Genomic DNA, 21,230 nt, shown 5'->3' on the forward strand with positions numbered 1-21,230 from the left:
GAAGCTGATGTATTATAGTTACTAATTTTAAATTTAACATTTTGCTTTAAAAAAAAGGTATCAAAATTTAGGTTAAAGTTAACTCCCCCAATGGTAGGAGCTGAAGTAAACTTTTACCAAAATTTATTTTATTAATCCTGTACAGAATATTTTCAAACACTATTATGTCCGACTTTGTCAGTAAGATCATCCGAATATGATCGGAATAATTTCAAAAGTGGTGTTTTTTAATGTGATTTTAGTTTTTACCACGAAACTAAAGATTTTAAGATCAATTGCATAAGAGTTTTTTTTTTGCGAAAAAAATATCGAACACTCGTAAATTAATTTATATGATTTGTAGTATTGTCCGACTGTAAGTTTTGTTGTTTAAATACAAATATTTGATGTTATGTTGGTACAGAAATTGTTTTCTTCTATAAATAATGTCAAAGTAATCAGCTGTTGATAAGACACCAGAGGTGTGAGAGATAAGGGAGAACGCTTCGACCACAATGTCTAGAAAATGATTTAAGAGCTGCAATTATTGCGAGAAATTAATTGTAATAATCACAACCCTTTCTGTACTCCAGTTTCTTATCTACTTCCTTCAAACTAAAAGGATGTGATATGGGTTGTTGATATAAGAACAGTTTTGTCTTCTGAACTAGTATAAACATGACTTTGATGGCATTTATAAGGCTTTATTTTTGTGCAGTGTTGTTCTTTTTCGCAACTTATTCTACATCACAGTTGAACCTTGGACCCGAATTGTCAATTTTATGCCCAACTCTTGTAAAGAAGGTCTGGAAACATTATGCTCCGAGAGGTGGTAGTAAAGCAGGCACCTTCAGTATTTGTAAGCAATCTCCTACACTCCAGCAGTGCGTTGAAGAATGCTGTGGAGAACAGAGCTGCAATGTTGTTTTTATGTTCAACTCGACTTGCTTCAAGGTAATGATGAAAACTTTATGCCAGATGCCATTTGTTACTTTTCATATTTGGCTGTGATCTTGTACATTTTGAAGGATTATTTATTTTGATTTGGTTCCAGATTGCTTGTGAAAGTGATGAGCTGTGTGAACCAGTAATTAGGGATGACCCCAAATTTACATTATCAAGTATGGTTCTTGTAAGACCTTCTATTCAGTCATCTCAATTTGAAGACGTTACTGATAATAATGACAAGTATACTTATCTATATTTATAAATATTTTTAGGTCTCATTGCTTATTTGTTTATTCCTTATGTTACCAATATTTATATAGATCAGAATTTCAATATAGTAAGTGAATTTTTATTTTAGTGATATTTAAATTTTTTTTTTATCATTTATGGTTTAATGCGAATGACCTTTGTGTCATTTGATTTCATTATACATCTTTATTAATATACTGGTCTCTAATATCTGGATTATATGTATTTGTTGGAACAATCTGATGCTATTAGAATCTAGTATTTTGATGCCATATTGAAATTTTTATCTTCAGTTTTATTCATTTTTTACAATTTTATGAATGCACTTATGTATATATTTTTTCAATATTATGACATGATTACTTTTAATAAAGTGTAGAGTTAAAATATAAACAAAATAAACATTTAACTATATTTTAGTCACCTGCTCGAGAGATTGAAAGTTTTTAGGTGATGATTGAACTAACAAGCATGAAAGAAAAAAATGTTGATACACTAAAAAGGATATAATTAAACTAAATTATTTTTTCCTCACTTTCTTCTTATAATTAATGATTAGGTTGTGAGTTATGGCAAAAGTATGTTTCACAATAGGACTGTATTTTTTTTCTAAAGATAATAATAGTTATTCATTCTAGGATTCAGATGTAAGTTAATTAAAGTAGGATTAATAAGTTTAAATTATAATATTCTGTATATAAAATCTGAATACTTTATTTTAAAAACATTGGTTTGATGAAGATCTATTGTTGTATTTAATGGACATAAACATATCAACTGGTGGGAAAACTGTACTGACCTCTCTATTTGGAAGACATTTTTTATTTTACTTACTATCATGCATTTTGTCTTATATTAATTTATCACTTAGTCAATTTACTTTACTTCCCTTATCAAAGTCTCAGAAAATTTCTCTATGCACTCTTGTCTGTTTTCATTATTATTATTATTTTTAAGCATTGCTATATCCCAATCATTTGAGACTTGGCATGATCCAGCATAGGTAGTCAGTTTTCCCTGTTGATTGGTGATGATTCCTTGTTTATTTTAATGAATTGTTAAATTATCTGTACCCTCGGGAATATTTTTTTCTTCCTCATTTTAATTTATAAATAATAATTACAGTATTCTTATTGCCTTTTGGTCAATTTAGCCTCTTCATAAGAAAATATAAATATCTGCTTAGTAATCATTATTTTTATTTTTTATACAAATCATTCAGTGTGTTTAGTTTTGTAATGAACACCATTATTTTGTTTTTGTGAGGAAAAAAATTAATAATTTCTCTTTTAGTGACGATTTGGTGATGGCTGCATCTGATAATGTTAATATGAGGACTTGTGAACCAGATGACTGTGGTCCTCATGAAATATGTGTGCTTTCAAAGAATTCTGAAACAAATGTATGTACATGTGAACCAGGCTATGGAAGAAATGCATTAAACACATGTGTTCCAAGTATTGGTAAGTAAACATCAAAATTTATTATATTAGTATTTCTCTAACCCAGGTATAACAACCTAATATGTATACACCTAATAATATCTTAATTATTACTTATATTATTTATTAGTTGTTAATTATAGACTCCTTTTTCATGTTTTTACTAACAATTTTTACTTTATTTGTGCTCCTTTTGTGAATTTTTGTTGCATAGGAAATTCAAGTGATTTTCCAAAACATCCAAAATTGACTTCTACAATAATATCACCTCTTGGAAATGTTAAGGTAATAGCTGTAATTTTTTGTTCATTTATATGTTAATTAATTTTATCTTACCATTTCCTATTAAATTTTAATATCATCCAACTTAAAAAAATAATTCTTTCATCTATCCTACATTTAATAAAAATATAAACATGAAAAAATTTATTTCCTTAGAATCAAAAATTATCATTCCCATTTGTGTCCCACTGGTTTTGTTTCTATCTGTCAACTTCGTGCTAAGGAATAATCAGTTAAACCGAATTCAAAGTATTTCTTCATGCCAAATGATTTATACTTTTCTACCCCACTATAACATCGGTAGTTTTTTGCCCCGTATCTCAAGATTTTTAAAAAATGGAGGATCCATTTATAGAGGTGGAGTTAGAAGCAAAAGTTTTGCTCTAATTTTTGTTACTGATTAGTGAAGACATCCATTTTTCTCATCTAACATAATATTTTGTAATGAGGTCTGTACTTTCGGATTTAGCCTGGTGAAAGCTGCATTTTTACTAAACTATTTTAATAACCTAGTTTTTGTATTATTTTAGCATTTTAATGTTTGTGTCAAAATAATAAAAATATTCCATGTTGTTGATTTATTTTTAGATTATTCAAAATATGGTCTAGATTTAACCTGTATGCACGTCCGTATTATTTTGAGGGTTCATTGTGTATTATTTTTAAGTGTTAATGCAATTAATATTTTCACAAACCCGTATTTTTTTATATTGATTATAATAACCTTGCTTTTAGTGAAATGATTATTAGCTATTTATAAATTTTATATTTTATAGTATATTATATACTTATCTCTCATTGCTACATTGAAAAATGAAGCTATTATTTTCAAGGATAATATACACTTTAAAATATTTAAGAAAAAAAATGCACCTGAAAAACTAACTTACTTTTTTTACAAAAAATTTGTTTCTTAAATGATTTAAAAACTTAATAATTCTCCTTCATTGTCATCTTATACAGTACTTTTGATTAAATTTTAAATTATCCATATGTGCTTATAGTTATTTCTAATTAACTTTTACATATAGTTGCAAGTAGGCAGTTTGCAGACAGAAGAAGATAAGTCTGTCTCACCTACGCCCACTCCTAATGAGATTATAACTGTATCAGTGATATCAAAACAAGTTCGCTTACCTGAAGATGAAGTTACGTTATCTGCATTTACTGTTCCTGCTGAAGCATCTGGTATGTTTATACTTTGAATATAATGTTTAAAAATTGAATTACTTTTTTCATTTTTACTAGTAATTTATGGAAGCCACTATGGCCAACTATGGTTTGAGCTCTAGACTACAGGATGATCCATCCTGAAATCAAACACTGTTTTTAAATATTAATACCTGTTTAAAAATTAACTAAACTAAACTTTTGGCTTCATGTATTTTATGGAATGTTCCTTCCATTATTATCCACAAAAGATCAATATTTTACAGTAAACAGAACAAATAAATTTAAAGTTTTCATAAACAAACAATCTGAAGTTCCGGAAATTGCTCAGGCTTTATTTGTGGTTATATTTTGGGTTTATTTGTGGTGATTATGTTTTGTTTTTTATTTTTTTCAAAATTTCAACTAATAATTTTCTTCTTATTTCGATCAAAGGTCAGATTTAACAGACAGTACGATGTCATTAATTTTTCTGCTAAAACTTTTCACTTCACAAAGAAATGCCAATCAAAATAGGTTTTGTACTAAACTTGATAAACTTATCACAGTCAAGTTTTGTGTAAAGGATTCAGTAAAGGAAATGTTTTTTTTATTCAGATGTAGAAGTAGTTTTCTCTTTTCCTGAAAATTTAATGACCAAATTCATTAATAAATGTCCAACCAAACGCTGTATTGAGGAAGAGAAGAAGTGGGAGTGAGTATTTTTTTAAAACATTCTTCAGCTCAGAAAAAAGTTGTAGATTTCTATAAAAACAAACACACTCACTCTTCTTTTTATATAATATGTTGCTTAATTAATTGAATTCCATCAGGAATAATTTTATATTAATTTTAAAAATAAAGGAAATCCCATTTAATATAAGGCTTAATATTAATATAATTTGGTTCATTTATGAATTTTAAAAAAACAAAAAACTTTATAAAACAGATTGTTTGCAGATACTTACAACTATAAATGGGAGCTACTGACCCAGCCAAATGGAAGTACTAATACTGTTGTCGAGAAAAATGGAGGAAGGTTAAAACTTAAAAATCTGACTGAGGGTCTATATACGTTCAAAGTGACTGTTACTGGTCCAGGAGTTTCTGGATCTCAAACAGCGAATGTTACAGTTCTGCCACGTATGTAACATTGTCATATTTTTAACATTGATATATAGTGGATGATTTATGCTATGTTTGAAATATTATTTGCTAACTTTGAGCTTGTTAATGGAAGCTATAGAATTCAAATTTTTATCTGTATCAGAGATATTAGAACTATCAACATTGAATTCTACAGCTAATTTGGTTGTAGGTTCACCTCTCTCAAGACGATTTATTATCATTACTTTCTCCTCAAAAGTTAATATGAGATGTTTCCTTTTCAAAACACACATTCCAAATTAAGAAAACTGTTTTCAGAAATTAAACATACATGGGACGTTAATACTTCAAAAAAATATTTAAATTTTTTTAATAATAAAAATAAATATTTTGATATTAAAGCAAGTATATATTTTATTAGAAAAAAGAGACAATGATCCACCAGTGGCAATAGTTTTACCTCCTCATCAGACTGTAAAACTGCCCACTTCTTTGGCAGTTCTTGACGCATCATCTAGCAAGGATGATAATGGTATTGTCAAATACCACTGGGATCTTCAGCAAGGGCCACTGGGATATCAACCAAATCTCAGCGAGACACAAACCTTGCAACTTAAAGACCTTCATAAAGCTGGAAATTATACATTCAAGTAAGTTACTTATTAGCTTATTTTATAACACCTTGCCTACTAAGGCATTCATTTAGACCCAACGCATAAATATTTATATTTTTGTTTACCGTTGATCTCAGTCTTTTGCTTCTTTTTATTAAATATGACTGCTACATACCCTATAATCAGGTTCTAAACTTTAATAGTTAGTCACATATTCAAGATTTAAGCTTCATCTTTAATGCAAAAAGGCACTTTTAAACTTAGTTTTATCAGACTTAATTTATAAAATAATTATTTAAGATTAACTAAAGCTAATCTTAAATAGAAGATATAATAGTTTATGACAACTGATATAATGAGGTAGTAAGGTGTATGTTAATATTTTTTTAATTGCTAATTATTTGAATTTATTTTTAGACTCACAGTGACAGACACTGATGGAGCGATAAATTCAACCATCGCTAATATAACAGTTTTAGAAGTTCCAGACTATCCGCCAGAAGCAAATGCTGGACCGTCCATCGTTATATACCTTCCTAAAAATAATGTTACACTGAACGGTAACTTAAGCACTGATGATAAAGGGATTGCCTCTTGGGAATGGACTAAAAGCCCTGGCGACCAGGACAAAGCTGTTGATATGCAGGTATTGATCATATTTTATGTTCTTCTATTTTATAGATTTTTTTATCATTAATCCTTTCTATCAGTTTTTTTTTTTTAAATCTATTACTCATCATTTCAGAGTTCAACATGATCCAGCACTTAGTTCATTGTTTAGTAAAATATTTCTATCCAAACATCATATCAAATTTATAATGACTAAAAACATAAACCAAGTTCATTAAAATTGAGAGCATTGATATCAATTATAAATAATAGTTTCATTTAAATATAATTTGTAGAATGAGGGTACTGGTATATTCAAGCAAAATAAATACATCATTAACTGATATTAACATATTTAAAGAACTCTTTAATACCCTTACCAGTTGTCTAAGGTTTATACAATAATTCAGTAATTTCCCTTAGGTACAATCTTGATGTATAATATTTTTTTAATTATTTTTATTTTTGGACCCTTTCTTTCGTACTAACTTGAGTTTATTTGTACAAATCCCTTTCTATATTGTAGGAGGGGAAGATCTATGTATTGAAGCAGGAATCAAGGCAGATTGCCAAAATTTTGAACCTTAATCAGTTATTCGGAATCTAACTATATGTGAATTAGAAATAAACTCATATATCAAAAAAGAAAAGTCATCAAGGATTAATGTCAATTATCGTAATGAATCTATTATTTTATAATAATAAACTATTACAAGAGTAAAATAAATATCAGTCAAGATATATAATTTCAAATTATTGTACACATCCTAAAAAAAAAAGTCTGCATGATTTAATTTTATTTATTTTAGAATACCCATACACCTTACCTCCAACTGTCACATTTGGAAGAAGGAATGTACACATTCGTTCTGAAAGTTACCGATGATGCTGGACAGTCTTCGAGCAGCGATGTCCATGTTTTTGTCAAACCTCCTACAAATAAACCTCCTATTGGTAAAAACAATAATTATTTTATTTTGGAATACCATTTTTAATTAGTAAAAGATTACAAGTCTGTTTTTCTGTATTTTAGCCAATGCAGGCTCAAATATAACAATTGCTCTACCCCGGACTTGGACTATCCTTAACGGTTCACAAAGCTCTGATGATATTGGCATTGTCAAGTGGTATTGGGAACAAATAAGGTAACTATGATGAAATATATATTTGAGCAGTTTATTGTTTACAAAAAGTTTTTATTAAATGATCGTTTCCTTTCCAGTGGCCCCAGAAAGGCTATAATTGAATCGGCCAATTCTACTCAGGGAAACGTGACTAGTTTGACCAAAGGAGATTACTTGTTTCAGCTGACAGTTACAGATGAAAATGATAACTCAGCTTCATCTTTTGTTGCCGTATCTGTAACTCAAAGTTAGTCTCATTTTGAAATTGTTTGTTATATTTTAATTAAACCTTCTTATTTTTTTTTTAAAATAATATTGAGTGATATAAAACAAGCTATATTAAGGTCTATTCTCTGTTATGAAAAATGAAAGAAGTTAAACATAAAATAAAAAAAAAAGAATGAGGTCATTATTAATAAAACATAAAATCTTTTATATATAAGAAGATGGTCAGGGTTGCGGTCAAAAGTGAAACAAAAATAGTTTACAACTATTTATTTTCCAACGTTTCGCCCCACTTTGCAGGGCTTTGGAAAATAAATAGTTGTAAACTATTTTTGTTTCACTTTTGACCGCAACCCTGACCATCTTCTTATATATCAATTTTTACGGTCAACTATATATACATATATACATAAGCCCTGCAAAGTGGGACGAAACGTTGGAAAATAAATAGTTGTAAACTATTTTTGTTTCACTTTTGACCTAAACCCTGACTATCTTCTTATATATCAATTTTTACAGTCAACTATATATACATATATAAAATCTTTTATATTTAAATTTTTAAAAATTCTTCCGTGTTCTTTTTGTTTATATTTTTTACCACTTTAATATTTTATTATTTTAAAGAGATAAGGGTGAGCACTACTTCTATAATTCTTGAAAATTTACAGGTTTTAATATAACTATTTGATTCATCTTGGGCTTTGTAATGTTTAGTGCTTGCATTTATTAGTGGTTCCCTCAGATCAAGTGCATCAGCCAGTCCAGTCATGTCTAATCTCTCTAACTACTTCTATAATTAAGTTATCGGTACAGAGTAGATTAACTGGTATAAGGGTTTGATCTGCGAGAATCTAGATCAGGAATCTTTATTTAACAGGAATCGAAGACAAATCAAGTTTAAATAAGTTTTTTATTTTTAAATATTTAGTCCTAAATCCTCATTTTTCAGAAGTGATAGATAAAATTTATCTTTCTGCAGTTGAACTTAATTGCTTTTCTAATATATTTGCAATGATTCTAATGTTTAACATTAGACATAGATGAAACCCTAACTTACATATTTGAAGTATAAAATTTTAAATATGAAGAAGATGGTCAGGGTGGTGGTCAAAAAGAACAAAAATAGTTTTTTGACGGCAACCCTGACCATTTTCTTCATATTTGAAATTATACGGCCAATCATCTACATATTGCAATATTCTAGATTAATTTAAAGTAAATAAAACAAAAATTTAATAGTTTTTACTTATTCTCAGATCTAAAATATAGTTTTGAAGATGGCATTCACTTATTTAATAAAAATAATAAATACAAAATCAATTATTAAATGTAAAATTATATAAATTAAATTTATTCTATTAACTCTTATCGCCTATTCATAATGAAAATTTAACTTTTATCTGAATGGTCTTGAAGTAAATCAATCTGAACCTCAACTTCTCTCATTTGTTAATTCTGTTGAATATTATTCTTAGCTGCTTTTTTCTTAAATAAAGATTATTGAAATTATTTAACAGTAGTTAATTTTAATGTTATGAAAAAATTTGTCATTTCTAGATAAAAATGCTCCTCCAAAAGCGAATGCCGGTGGCGATCAAACTTTAGTCATGCCAGTTGCTGTGATGGTAGTAAATGGTTCAGAATCAAGTGATGATCTCGGAATAGCAAAGTGGCAATGGACAAGAGAGTCCTCTAGCCTAGCTCTAGGAAAAATTATTGATAACTCAGACACGACTCCTGTCTTAATGGTATTTACTTTGTTTAAACTTATTTCTTTTATGTTGGATTAATTGAGTATAAACATATGTTTTTAACACTAAGTGCAAATGAACTGACCAAACATACACTCAGTCACGGTTCCGAGTTTATACAGAGATGAGTCTTGGAACAGCAGAGGTATGGAATTCATTTTGGGTTTGAATTTGGTTTACTTCTATAGATATAAACCTGGGCTTAGGTCAGTTTTTTTTTCATTTAATACCAGATTGGCCTGCTGTGGGCCTTAAATTGTTAATGTAAGAGGTACATTTTTTTTTAACAATTAATTATGGGAGTATAGCCTCATACAAAAGACACCCCTAACTATAAGCATTATTATAAATAAAGCAAAAAATTAAGATAAAATAAATAGATTAAAATATTAATTCTTAATAAAAAATATTCTTTTTTTTTATGTAATCTTCCGTTGTCTCTATTTGTAATTCCCCGTGCAATTGGCTATTTCTTGCAAACCAAGGAGCATCCACTGCAATTCTTACGACTTTATTTTAAAAAGATTGTAGTTTTTTCCTTTTCATAAAGGATGCCGCTCCCATAACTTCACAGCCATACATCAGCAGTGGCCTGAATATTGTTTTAAAAATAAGTATCTGTTTCTGATTTTAATTTGGATTTTCTGTTTAGGATAGGATATAGTATTGCTGACCTTAAGGTTTGAATTTGTTTGATGTTGAAATAGTGGTTCCAGGTAAGGTGGTGATCAATTTGAATGCCCAGGTATCTTAATGTTTCACTGTCTGGATTCCATTTTAAAGTTTTACCTTTGAGGATCAGTTCTGGTGGGTCTGGTGGGCGTCTGAGATTAAAAACTTTTGAAGTACATTTTTCTAAGTTCAGACTAATCATCCATTATGTCGTGAACATAGGAGTTGAACAGATCAGGGGAAAGGACTGAACCTTGTGGAGTACCGGCATAGATATGTCTGTGGGTAGTCATTTATTCTCACAGAAAATGTTCTGCTATTGAGGAATGAGCTCAGATTGTTGTATAAGTACTTTGGAGTGTCCACCCCCTTTAGCTTTTATATGAGACCTTGATGCCAGACCTTATCGAACACCTGTTGGAAGTCCAAGAAAGTTACCAGGGTGTGCTTCTTCAATTCAAAACCGTTTATTTTAAATTCTGATAGTCTTGCCAGTTGGTGAGAAGTGGAATGACTATATTCAAAATCAAATTGAAAATCTGGAATAATCTCGATGCATTTAAAAAAAAAAAAAAGAAGAAGAAGAAAGATGTTTTTTTATAACTGATTCCAGCAATTTTCCAAGAATAGGTAACAAACTGATGAGTCTATAGCTGCAGATTAGTATAGTTTTTTTACCAGGCTTGTGAATTTCTACAAGTTCCACTTTTTTCTAAGTATCAGGAAAATATCCAGTACACAGGCAACTGTTAAAAATTGATGTTATGAAAACAACAGCTTTCCCGGGTAACATTTTAATTGCTGTGACTGGGATCAAATCACGTCCAGGACTTTTCTTTATTATAACCCTTTCAATCAATTCTTGGATTTCTTTTGGGGTCACGAAATTAGGTTGGAACTAAACTGTTGTGAGAGGGACACTTAGATACTTGTCAATTTCATCATTATCTAAATTAGAACGTTTTCTCAAAGAAATTTGCATACACTCCAGTTTTTTCAGCGTCACTGGTGATGAATTCATCACTGTCTACAAGACTTAGAATTTTTTCATATTTATTCAGTAGACACCGCTTAGGCTTCCACAATGATTGATCCTTTGGGTCTAAATCTTCTACATATCTTTGATATTTAGTATATGCCCAATCGTCCAGATCCTCTTTTGTTTCGTGTTTGAGGTGGTTCCATTTCTTTTTGTGAACAGGGTTTCTAGTGCACATCCACTGTCTCCTTGCTTGATTTTTTCTTTAATTTTAATAGGATTTGGGCAGCTGCCAGAGATTGTTTTTCCTTTTAACTGGAAGGGTCATACAGTTGCTTCATGTACATGTACTAATCATTGACTAGAATTTCGTACATTTCCCAGTTTATCACTCCATTAATCAGGGATTGTCTCTTCGTTTCTTGTGTATCTCAGTTGAGAAATTAATTAATACAGGGATATGGTCCGAATTTAAAGCTGTGATCATTTGAGATGAGAGAGGAAATCTTAAATTTTTTGTCAATACAATATCCAGAATGTCAGGTTTACAGCCCGATCTGTAAAAAGTAGGTTCATTTGAAGTGTTTCTGTTAGTGCGTGTATTTGAATGTTTTCCCTTGAACAAATGTCAAGCAAAGTATTTCTGCTAAAATTTGATTTACAGCATCCTCTGTAAATATTCTTACTGTTTATGTCTCCTAAAACTAATGTATGGTTCCCTGGTGGTAACAGTTTTAAAATTTCGTCTTGAAGTAATTTTTTATTCTGAGGTTTATAAACTGCTGTGACGACAGTAGAGGGAGGCGAGTGTAAACGAACCGAAACAACCTCGATGTTAACTATGTTGGAAATAATATTTTCAGTGAAGGTAATATTGTTTTTGATTATTAAGGCTACACCATTGGAAGGAGTCAAACAATCTCTGCCATTACGTAAAATTTTGTAATCTAGGATTTTCAATATGATGTATTGGGATAAATGTGTCTCAGTTACGCAAGCTATTACGATAAAGTTTGATTCAAGGAAAATTTTTAATTCATTTCTTTGAGAAGATATGCTATCAGCATTCCAGTTTAAAATTTTTAGTTTTTTTAATTCTGTACCAATAGACAAAAAATAAAAATTTCAGAATTAATGGAATAATATTTGATTTAGTAGTAAAGCGCAGTTAGTCAGGAGAGAATTAAATATCATTGTTTTCATGTTTAGGTTCTACAGTAATTATAGCGGAAAATAAATTGTTAAGTTTAAAAATATCTTTAGCCTTTTCAGTATATTGAACACAAGAGAATAGGTTTTTTATCTTTATCCAGTATTCTTGATACGTAAATAACTTTGAATTGTTTTGATTGTAACTCAACCTTTAATTCCTTTTCTGTAATACTATAGGGAACCTTTCTGATAACTACGTTCAAATATTTATTTTTATAGGAAAATTGTTGATTGACCGTGTGAATAGATAAATGGAATATGATCCGGGTGCGGTCAAATTTTTATCTGTAGAAAATGTGTAGTATTCTATTTTTTCTTCGTTATAATGCTTATTCGTAGTTCTATAGTCTTCTGTAGTTAACTGGGTTGTGAAAGGTCCGAAACATAATGTGTTTAAATCGTTTAATAGGAATTTGTAATTAGTGGCGTTATGTAAGAATGTAAGTGCTATTTATGGGATTGTGTCTAACATTCGGGTTATTGTTATTACTTATACTTGATGTTGCACTAATGTGCTTATTGGATGATAGGTCAATTTTGGTTAACTGATTAAATTTACCACTTCTAACTACAATTTGAAGCCAACTGCTTAGGTCAGTTGAATATAGATAAATGAATAAATGAAAAAATTGGGTTGCCTATTTTAAAGTAAATTATAATCACTTGCAGATCAAATTTTATCAATTCTTTGGTGTAACAATACTTATGCAATTTTTATTATTGTTTAACATTTGAAAAAAATAGTTTCATTATGCAGGTGACAAACGTAATTGCTGGACGGTATGAGTTCAAACTTCACGTTACAGATGACCAAGGAGAATCTAGTGAAGATACTGTCTCCATAATCGTCAAGCCTGGTGTGTTATTTTGAAATTGAACTTATTTTTATTCAGTTTTATGAAGAGAACTAAAGTTTTGGTTGACATTTTTTATCCAGACCCTGAAATGATGAACTTGGTTGAGCTAACACTTAACATTGAAGCGAGCAAGTTGAGTGAGAACCAGAAAGACTCTGTCCTTGTCAAACTAGGGATGTTACTTCGAGATGCCTCTCGCTTGATTGTAAGAGATGTAAGAACTGACCAAATAGGGCGAGCTGTTCTCATGTTCTTCGTGACAGGTACTGCGGGATCAGTTCCTGGACCAGAAGTTGTAAGAACACTGAGTAGTAAACTCGCTCAAGACTCTTTTCTGCTTCAGATATCTGTCGTCAAAATACAAACTACTATATGTCAAAACAACTGTTCAGGTATTAAATAATTTATTTATAAATCTAATAGGTCGAGTCATAAGTAACTTGTATTGTATGTATTCAACCTTTCTGCTATACCTCTTGTTGACTGACATGGATTTTGCTCCAATGTTACCTTTAAAGGTTGTCATCAAAGTTGGAAGGACATCCTGCCCTCGGTTCATCTTTCAAGGTCCTAGCTCCAGAATGGAATTTTATAAACCAATTTACAACTGCCCGATCAGTTATTGGTCCTTCACCATATACACTGCATATTTTTTCAGCTGTGCCCTAAGCACTATTGCCTTGTTTAAATTCCCAAAGCATTAGATGATGAATATGTGCTTTTTAACCAACCCTCCTTTTCAGAGGTAAAAAAAAAAAGTTTAACATAGCATCTATTACACAAAACAGTTGACAGAAGACTAACTGAAGCCTTGTCTAAATAGTCATAACAAAAACTTGTTGTAATGGTAACTCATAGCAGGTAGATTTGAACAATAGATTCTACTTAGCTGCATTGGAAGTTACTTAGGACTCAACCTAATATATTCATTTTGATTTAATAATATGCTTCTAGTTAGTATATATTGTGAAAAATTGTACTATTGTCTGCTGTAACAAAAGATTATTTTTTTATTTAATAACCTATTTACTTCTTTCACAATGCTGCTGTGAGGTCAGTTATTTGTTGCATATAACATAGAAACACAGTTTATGTTATTGATAACACTTTTTACCTAACACTATGGTAAAACTAGGCTTTTGAAAATACTATTTCAAACTAAGAACCATAACAGTGTTAATAAATATACTTTCTAATCTATTAAATTATTGTTTTTAAAGAACAGGAGACCAGTGAATCCTTTTTGAATTAAAATATAATAAAGCAATGCATTAAATATGATATAAAGCAATCCATTAATATTACAACAAACCACAGCAACGCAGATTGAATTTATAGAATCTGCTTAGCGTTTTGGTCACTGAATTACAATTGTGTATTAAAGAAATCCTATTTTTATTTCACTATTCATTTTTTTTGTTTATTTTTTTTTTTTGTAGGCCATGGTGTCTGTGATCAAGAAACAAGGCAATGCTTTTGTGAAGCATTCTGGATGCAAGATATGATTCAGAAATACATTGGAGATGGAGAATCCAACTGTGGTAGATATCAAATTATTTAATTTAAAATATAATTATTTATAATCTTAATATTTTCTTGAGACTGGTAATTTTTTAAAAATAAATAATTCAAATTTTATCCATTATAGTCTCAAAACCTTTTATTTCTCTTATAAGTCCGACGTTTCGGCCAATCCGGCCATCTTCAGGGACAATCTACTTAATATAACTTTGAAACTATATAATTTAAAAAACTCTAACTCCATGCAGGCTATTCTGCCCAGGTCAAAAACATCAATTTCTAATTAGTCAAATATCACTTAAAACAAAGTCAAAATCATTCATCAGCAGACACTATTCCTTAGTCTTTTATCACAACAATCTATTATATTATATAGTTTCAAAGTTATATTAAGTAGATTGTCCCTGAAGATGGCCAGATTGGCCGAAACATCAGACTTATAAGAGAAATAAGAGGTTTTGAGACTATAATGGATAAAATTTGAATTATTTATTTTATTAAAATATAATTTTTATTTTTATTAGGTTTGTTACAATGAATGGTTAGAGAGTTACCAAATCCTATACTTAAGCATATTCAGTATATCATTCCGATATTAATTACTACTATTGTACAGTGCCACCCAGTTCATAATTCACTACAAACCTACCAGATGTCTTTAGTTAAATAGTATTTACTTAATAAGTGATGTGTAATTACATCATCAAATCTGATCAGTCATTATAAATCAGTATTTTTTATGTTGTATTTTTAAGAAAATTAATATATGAGGCAGTATAATGATCATCTATAGGAAACGACCAAATATCACTAATGACAAATCAGTTGTGAATTGAATGTGGATAATTATACATTTTATTTTTATTGATTTCAAGTCTTGTAGAGTTTTAATTGTAAATCAGTATACAAAATGAAATGTATAGAATATCAAATAACACTAAATAATGTATAGTGTTAGAAGATGGGGATTATTGCTGTAGTATATATTCCATCATCTACATTCTTAACCATATGCAAAAGTATTTTTCTTGGCACGATTAGATTTTAATTCTGAAATGACCAATCAAATTTATTAAAAAATAAAAGTTTATTCTTAAATTAGATATTATCAGGAGGAGAATATAGGTTGCCTATAATTTTTACTTTTGGACTCGTGAACAAAAGTTATAATTTGTAGTACTCTTATTTGTCCTGTACTGTTATGGCCCAGAGACATGCCAGATACTAATTCCTCCTATATTTGAATGAAAAGTGTTGTGCAAAATTTATGGCGGGTGTTTATGAAAACAAAAAATGGTGGTAGAAAAGCAATCAGGAGCAAGATTTTTTTTTATCAAGCTTTGAAGGCTCAGATAAGCTGTACATCCCACCAAAATGGATGAAACTTTGACTCCTAAGAGGATTCTGACAGAGGTGGGTAGATTATGTGGCCAATGATGCCAGGGAATATTTGAACATCTTAAACTGAATGGAAGTGGCACAGAATAGGAACATGTGGTGGTTACTACTTGAGGAAGTTAGGACATCTCATGAGTAAAAAAAAAAAAATGTTAAACCTTGAAATATAAGTAATTATGTACCTACCTATCCAATAGTAATGGTGAGGAAGTTATACTCAGTTATGTAGTTGCCAGATATTTTTCCCCATTCTAGATACTTGGGCTGGATTAAATTTATCATTTTTTATTAATATTTTATTTATTAGATTTCAACTATTTTCGCCAGTAGTAAACTATATCATCTTTAATTAAATGCTAAGTCAAATGGTTCTTGGAATTAAAAAAGGACTTTTAAAAATAAATATTAAGTCTTATTCTAAGGATCAAATGTATTCAGGATAATAAACAGAAAACAAATTTATAAATATTTTTTTATTTATTTTTAGGTTGGAGCATTTTGTACGTTGGAATAGCACTTTTGAGTCTCCTGCTTCTGGTAATAAGCGGTGTATGGGGTATCATTTGCCTGTGTTCACGTCTTTGCCATCCTCACACTCCTAACGATAAAACTCGTTATGCTCTTTTGGAAAGTACAGAGCAAGTTAGATGTGAGTTATTTTAGGCATATGTATACTTATATATAATATGTGAATTTTTATGTTAATTACCAGTTTCATTTTAGGGCATAAATTTTATCGATCACAAAGTAATGTCAGTTTTTTTAGTTTTTTTTTATTTAATATTTAATTTTTATAATTGTGGAAATAATACATATACTATTTGATCGTCTTCCAAAAGCTAGATTTAGTCACTGTAAAACAAAAAATATTTGATATATAGGTTTCATGGTAAGTTAGCAGTTATTAATGAAAAATGTTTGTGTTTAGCATTATCTTTAGCAAGATCTTCTAATGAAGTCTCCTGCTCCCCCACCTTTCTTAAAAAAGAGGTCCACATAGGTTCGTTTAATATCATCTATCATATTTATTTTATTTTTCTATAGTTATGGGTGTTTATTGTACATCCGTCATCACTTGACATTTAAAAAATGAATCATTATCATTCGACTTAAAAAGTGGGAAAATCCACTATTGCTTTCAGAAAAACACAATATGTTAACTCCTATTGATTGATATGGATAAGTATTATACTCAGAGCTCAGGAGTGTTGCTACAACTTATTAGGGGCAAAATAAAATTAAATTCCAACTTTCTAGTGGTCGAAAGAATTTTTCCAGAAATTAGCTCTCTTCTTAAATTTTTGGTAAAATTACTTTCGTAAATAACTTATATAAGCAATTTTAGATTAATTATTTTATATAGTCTTGTTTGAGAGTGGTTTAGTTTATTCTTAATTTAAAACAAATTTGATCCTTTTTTCCCCTCAACTTTATTCTTTATAACTTTTCCAACGTTTCGACCCTTGGGCCATTTTCAAGGATACCTTCATATTGATGTCATTTTCTTTTTTCAAATCTTAAAAATGCAGGCTAATTGTCTTTGTCCCATACAACCTTTTCTATATAATTTTTTCTTAGATTTAAACTTTTACAAACCAGTTCTCTTCTTTCCTTCTTTTACATTTGCAAACTTAAACAAAGGCTTCAGTTCAAATAACCTCCTTGAAAACAATTTTAATAGTTTGAAATAGGTTCTCAAAGTTCCCACCTTTTCTGGTTTTTCAATTATTATGATAGGAACCCATAATAATGTCTCCGATAATAATTACTGAGGTACTCTGTTCATCACAATAACACTGTGTCAAAGAGGTTTTTGTCAAAAAAAAATTTTAAAAATGAAAAAATAAAAGAATTTATTTTATTAAATATTGTTAAAAATTATGGTCATGGTTCAATAGAAAAAATATAGAGACATGATCAAACATAATAAGTCCATTTTGTTTTTACATTTATGATAGTTTTTATTGTTATTTTTATTTGTAAAAAAAAAGGCATATTTTGTCTTATTGTGATCTTTTACATATTTTTTATTTATAAATTGTATTGTTTTTATTTTTCTTTATTTTCTTCTTAATTATCCCATTTTTTATAATGGCATTTAGGCAACTCTCTAAAACCTACTTTTTTTAATAATATATTTCCATTTTATGTTTGGGTTTGTTGATCATAGTAATTAACCACAGAGAATGTGGTGTAAGTGGGTAGCAATAAAAATTAAAACTTAAACCGTTTAAAATTATTTAATTAATTCTGGAATTTCAGCCCTCTTTGTAGACCTTTACTTATTTGAATGACTAAATAACAGTTTTTTGTCTGTTGTGAGTTAAAAGTAATTATTTTCAACAAATTACTTAAATTTTATTACACATACTATATAGGAAATCATATTATATGCTTACAAGTGTATAACTATTGCGTTATCAATTTACTTTAGTTAAGTCATACAGATGACACCTTCATTTGGTGGTAATTAATATCTTTTGATGTCACAAATCAACACTTAAGTTGTGATATCTCATAAGTCAAAAAAAAAACTGTATAAAATGTTTAATTAATTGCTTTGTATGATTCATCTTCAGGATCATCATATTATGAAGAGTTAAAGTGCATTTATACTTCATACCATCGAAAGTTTTTCCACGCATCATTTCTCTACCAAATCATCTCGTTCCAATTTTTTCTTAGGTTCTTCAAAACGATTGTTGAGACATGTCTCTACAATGATGCAATAATTTTTTTTTTAAGTATAAAAATGATAATGCTGATTTTTTTTCCGAGCAGAAAATTTTTTCACAGCTTTCGTAATGAAATATTACTGTATGAAATAGTAAATATAAATTTCATCATGTTATATCTAGTTTAAAATTTTAATTATAGATGTAAATATCATAAATAAATTTACGTTCACAGATGAGGAACCGATATAAGTCAAGTGATCAGAAATCACCCTTCATGACAAATCATTCTCTCCTCCATGAAATAGGAATGTTCTTTAAAATGGAAAAAATATTGATGGCCAATAATTATATCTTGAATAAATATTTTAAATTATGTTTGTGAACTTATTTGTTTTGTAATTAAGATATTTATATATTAATTACTGGATTAAAAACTTTGTCTATTCAGTCTACTTCATTTAGGTTGTTATTTATTTAGTGAAATCTTTTACCACTGTTGCATTCAATTAAGAAAATGCTTATGAAAGTGACCATAGCATGGATATAAAAAAAAAAAATTATAATAATAATCCTCATGTTTTACTATGCATTATTTTTGTTTTCATTTAGTGTTTAGAAACCTAAAATTTGAAATTGTGACAGCCATTATTAAACAATAGAAGTTTCAAGAATATAAATGCTCTTTTAAGTGATTCAAAATGGATTTAATTTTTATCTCTCTTTTCTTATTGTTAATTGATCAATGTTTATAAAATTGGTCATACATCAAAATGGTTTAAACATGTCATAATATTCAGTATCTCTCAAAATCATGTACATTGATTTGATGTATGAAAAGGCTTTAATCATATTTTGTTTTTATTTATTTTCAGTGCCAATGACTAAAGACACTCTTTCTGATAGTGAAACAGATTCGGACGTTCTTTTTGAAAATCGTCATGGAAAATCTAATGGTGTTAAAAGAAATGGCTTTAATAAGCCAGAGAGAAGGGTAAAAACTTAAAACATACATCAGCATCATACAGGAATTTGTAACTGCTTAAGCGGAATGCTTAATTATTTTGAATGGATGAGGTATAAGAACGGAAAAATTTTAAACGAGTGCCATTTGATGCTTAATAAAGATTATTTGAGCACAAATCCTTTTTAATTTTAATGAAATAATTTTCCTTATTCTCTTCTTGAACAAATGTTGGAGATCAAAAAAATTTTGTTGTTAGTTAAGATTGCTTTGAAAATATATATCTAAAAGAACATGTGTTCTGTTACCTATATTTTTAATTCTGGCTGTTATCCACCTTGAAAAGATTGGATTTGTATTGAAGATATAGATTTAGTGTCTAAGTTTAATTGTTATAAACGTTCTAGTCATTTTAACTTTCCTTGTGAACCTTAATTTATTCATAGTAAAATAATTACCTCTTAAAGTTTCTATTTATTTCCTAAATAGGTTGATCTTTTTGTTTGTGTTGTCTTTTTTTTCAATGTGAGAAAATGAAGTATATAATCACTTTGTAATTTGTATCAATAAACTATTTTATATTATATATTATTTGTATTTAGTCCTTTACAATGAATGTTTCAAAAATATTTATGCTTCATTTCGTTTTGTTCCCACTTTTCCTCTACACTTTATGGGTCATTCTATGTCAAGTGTTCCAGCGCTTGGTGCTCGACTACCTCTGAAAAACTTCATTCTTTGTAAGTGTATTCCTTGTTATTTTGGTAATTCATTCAGTCATACTTTTTCATTTGATCCAGTTTCCAAATGCCTTTTTCACTTGATATTTTCAGTAAATTTTCAAATTCTCACAGATGTGTTTTTCCAAATTACTTAACACTATTGTCCTAAGCCTTTCAAATAAATTGCACCATGTTCAGAACATTCTGCTTACGAATCTAGGCCAATTAATTGATGGAAATTTAGCATGGTTCCAGATAACAACTTTTTTATACCTATTAAAAGTTACCAAATCAATCTGAGCTATAACTCTCACTAATAATCATAGTTAGAAAATTAGTAAGGTTTCACTATGATTTACCATTGCTCATACTTCATTTGAGTTCAATCTAAAAGTTGAAATTTATAATAAGGTTTTATATCATTAACATCTTTTATTCCTTGGATTTTCAAAATTTTAATAAGTAAGTTTTTTTAGATAAGTTCTTTATGAAATTATTCTGTTAAAATTGTATTTTGTTTTATATTTCCATTTAATTACTCTAGCAAAATATTATTTATAAACATTAACAAATAAATATATTCAATTTGTAGGCCATCATGTAGTGAACACATTGTAGTTTATTTGAAAACCTAGGACTATCCATCCAGTGTCAAGTAATTTAGAAAACCGCATGTTTTCTAAGTTAAAAAAAAAAAAAAAAAAAAAAAAAGTGAAAACTTAAACAAAAATGGTTGAGGATAGAAACT

The 21,230-nt window shown here is 29.0% G+C and overlaps 1 protein-coding gene across 3 annotated transcripts; it reads left to right on the plus strand.

Annotated features, from left to right (window-relative positions):
• The first annotated feature begins 83 nt into the window (after positions 1-83).
• On the plus strand, positions 84-20,346 carry LOC106680467 (dyslexia-associated protein KIAA0319-like protein). 3 transcript variants are annotated; one of them, XM_014420203.3, is made up of 18 exons: positions 84-933; positions 1,034-1,167; positions 2,470-2,639; positions 2,833-2,903; positions 3,932-4,088; positions 5,010-5,192; positions 5,578-5,806; positions 6,188-6,416; positions 7,189-7,333; positions 7,413-7,524; positions 7,602-7,750; positions 9,289-9,479; positions 13,103-13,202; positions 13,283-13,594; positions 14,642-14,743; positions 16,609-16,770; positions 17,050-17,121; positions 19,032-19,174. In XM_014420203.3, the coding sequence occupies exons 1-18, from the start codon at positions 658-660 to the stop codon at positions 19,046-19,048; spliced, it is 2,811 nt and encodes a 936-aa protein (XP_014275689.1). In that variant the 5' UTR covers positions 84-657; the 3' UTR covers positions 19,049-19,174. The 3 variants fall into 3 exon arrangements, with proteins under 3 accessions (XP_014275689.1, XP_024215022.1, XP_014275688.1); XM_024359254.2 differs by lacking the exon at positions 17,050-17,121 and having other exon boundaries at positions 85-933; XM_014420202.3 differs by lacking the exons at positions 17,050-17,121; positions 19,032-19,174 and adding an exon at positions 19,672-20,346 and having other exon boundaries at positions 87-933.
• The last annotated feature ends 884 nt before the right edge of the window (positions 20,347-21,230 follow it).

Source organism: Halyomorpha halys, unplaced genomic scaffold, assembly GCF_000696795.3.
Source record: "Halyomorpha halys isolate HHAL.00 unplaced genomic scaffold, Hhal_1.1 Scaffold263.1, whole genome shotgun sequence".
Lineage (NCBI taxonomy): Eukaryota > Metazoa > Arthropoda > Insecta > Hemiptera > Pentatomidae > Halyomorpha > Halyomorpha halys.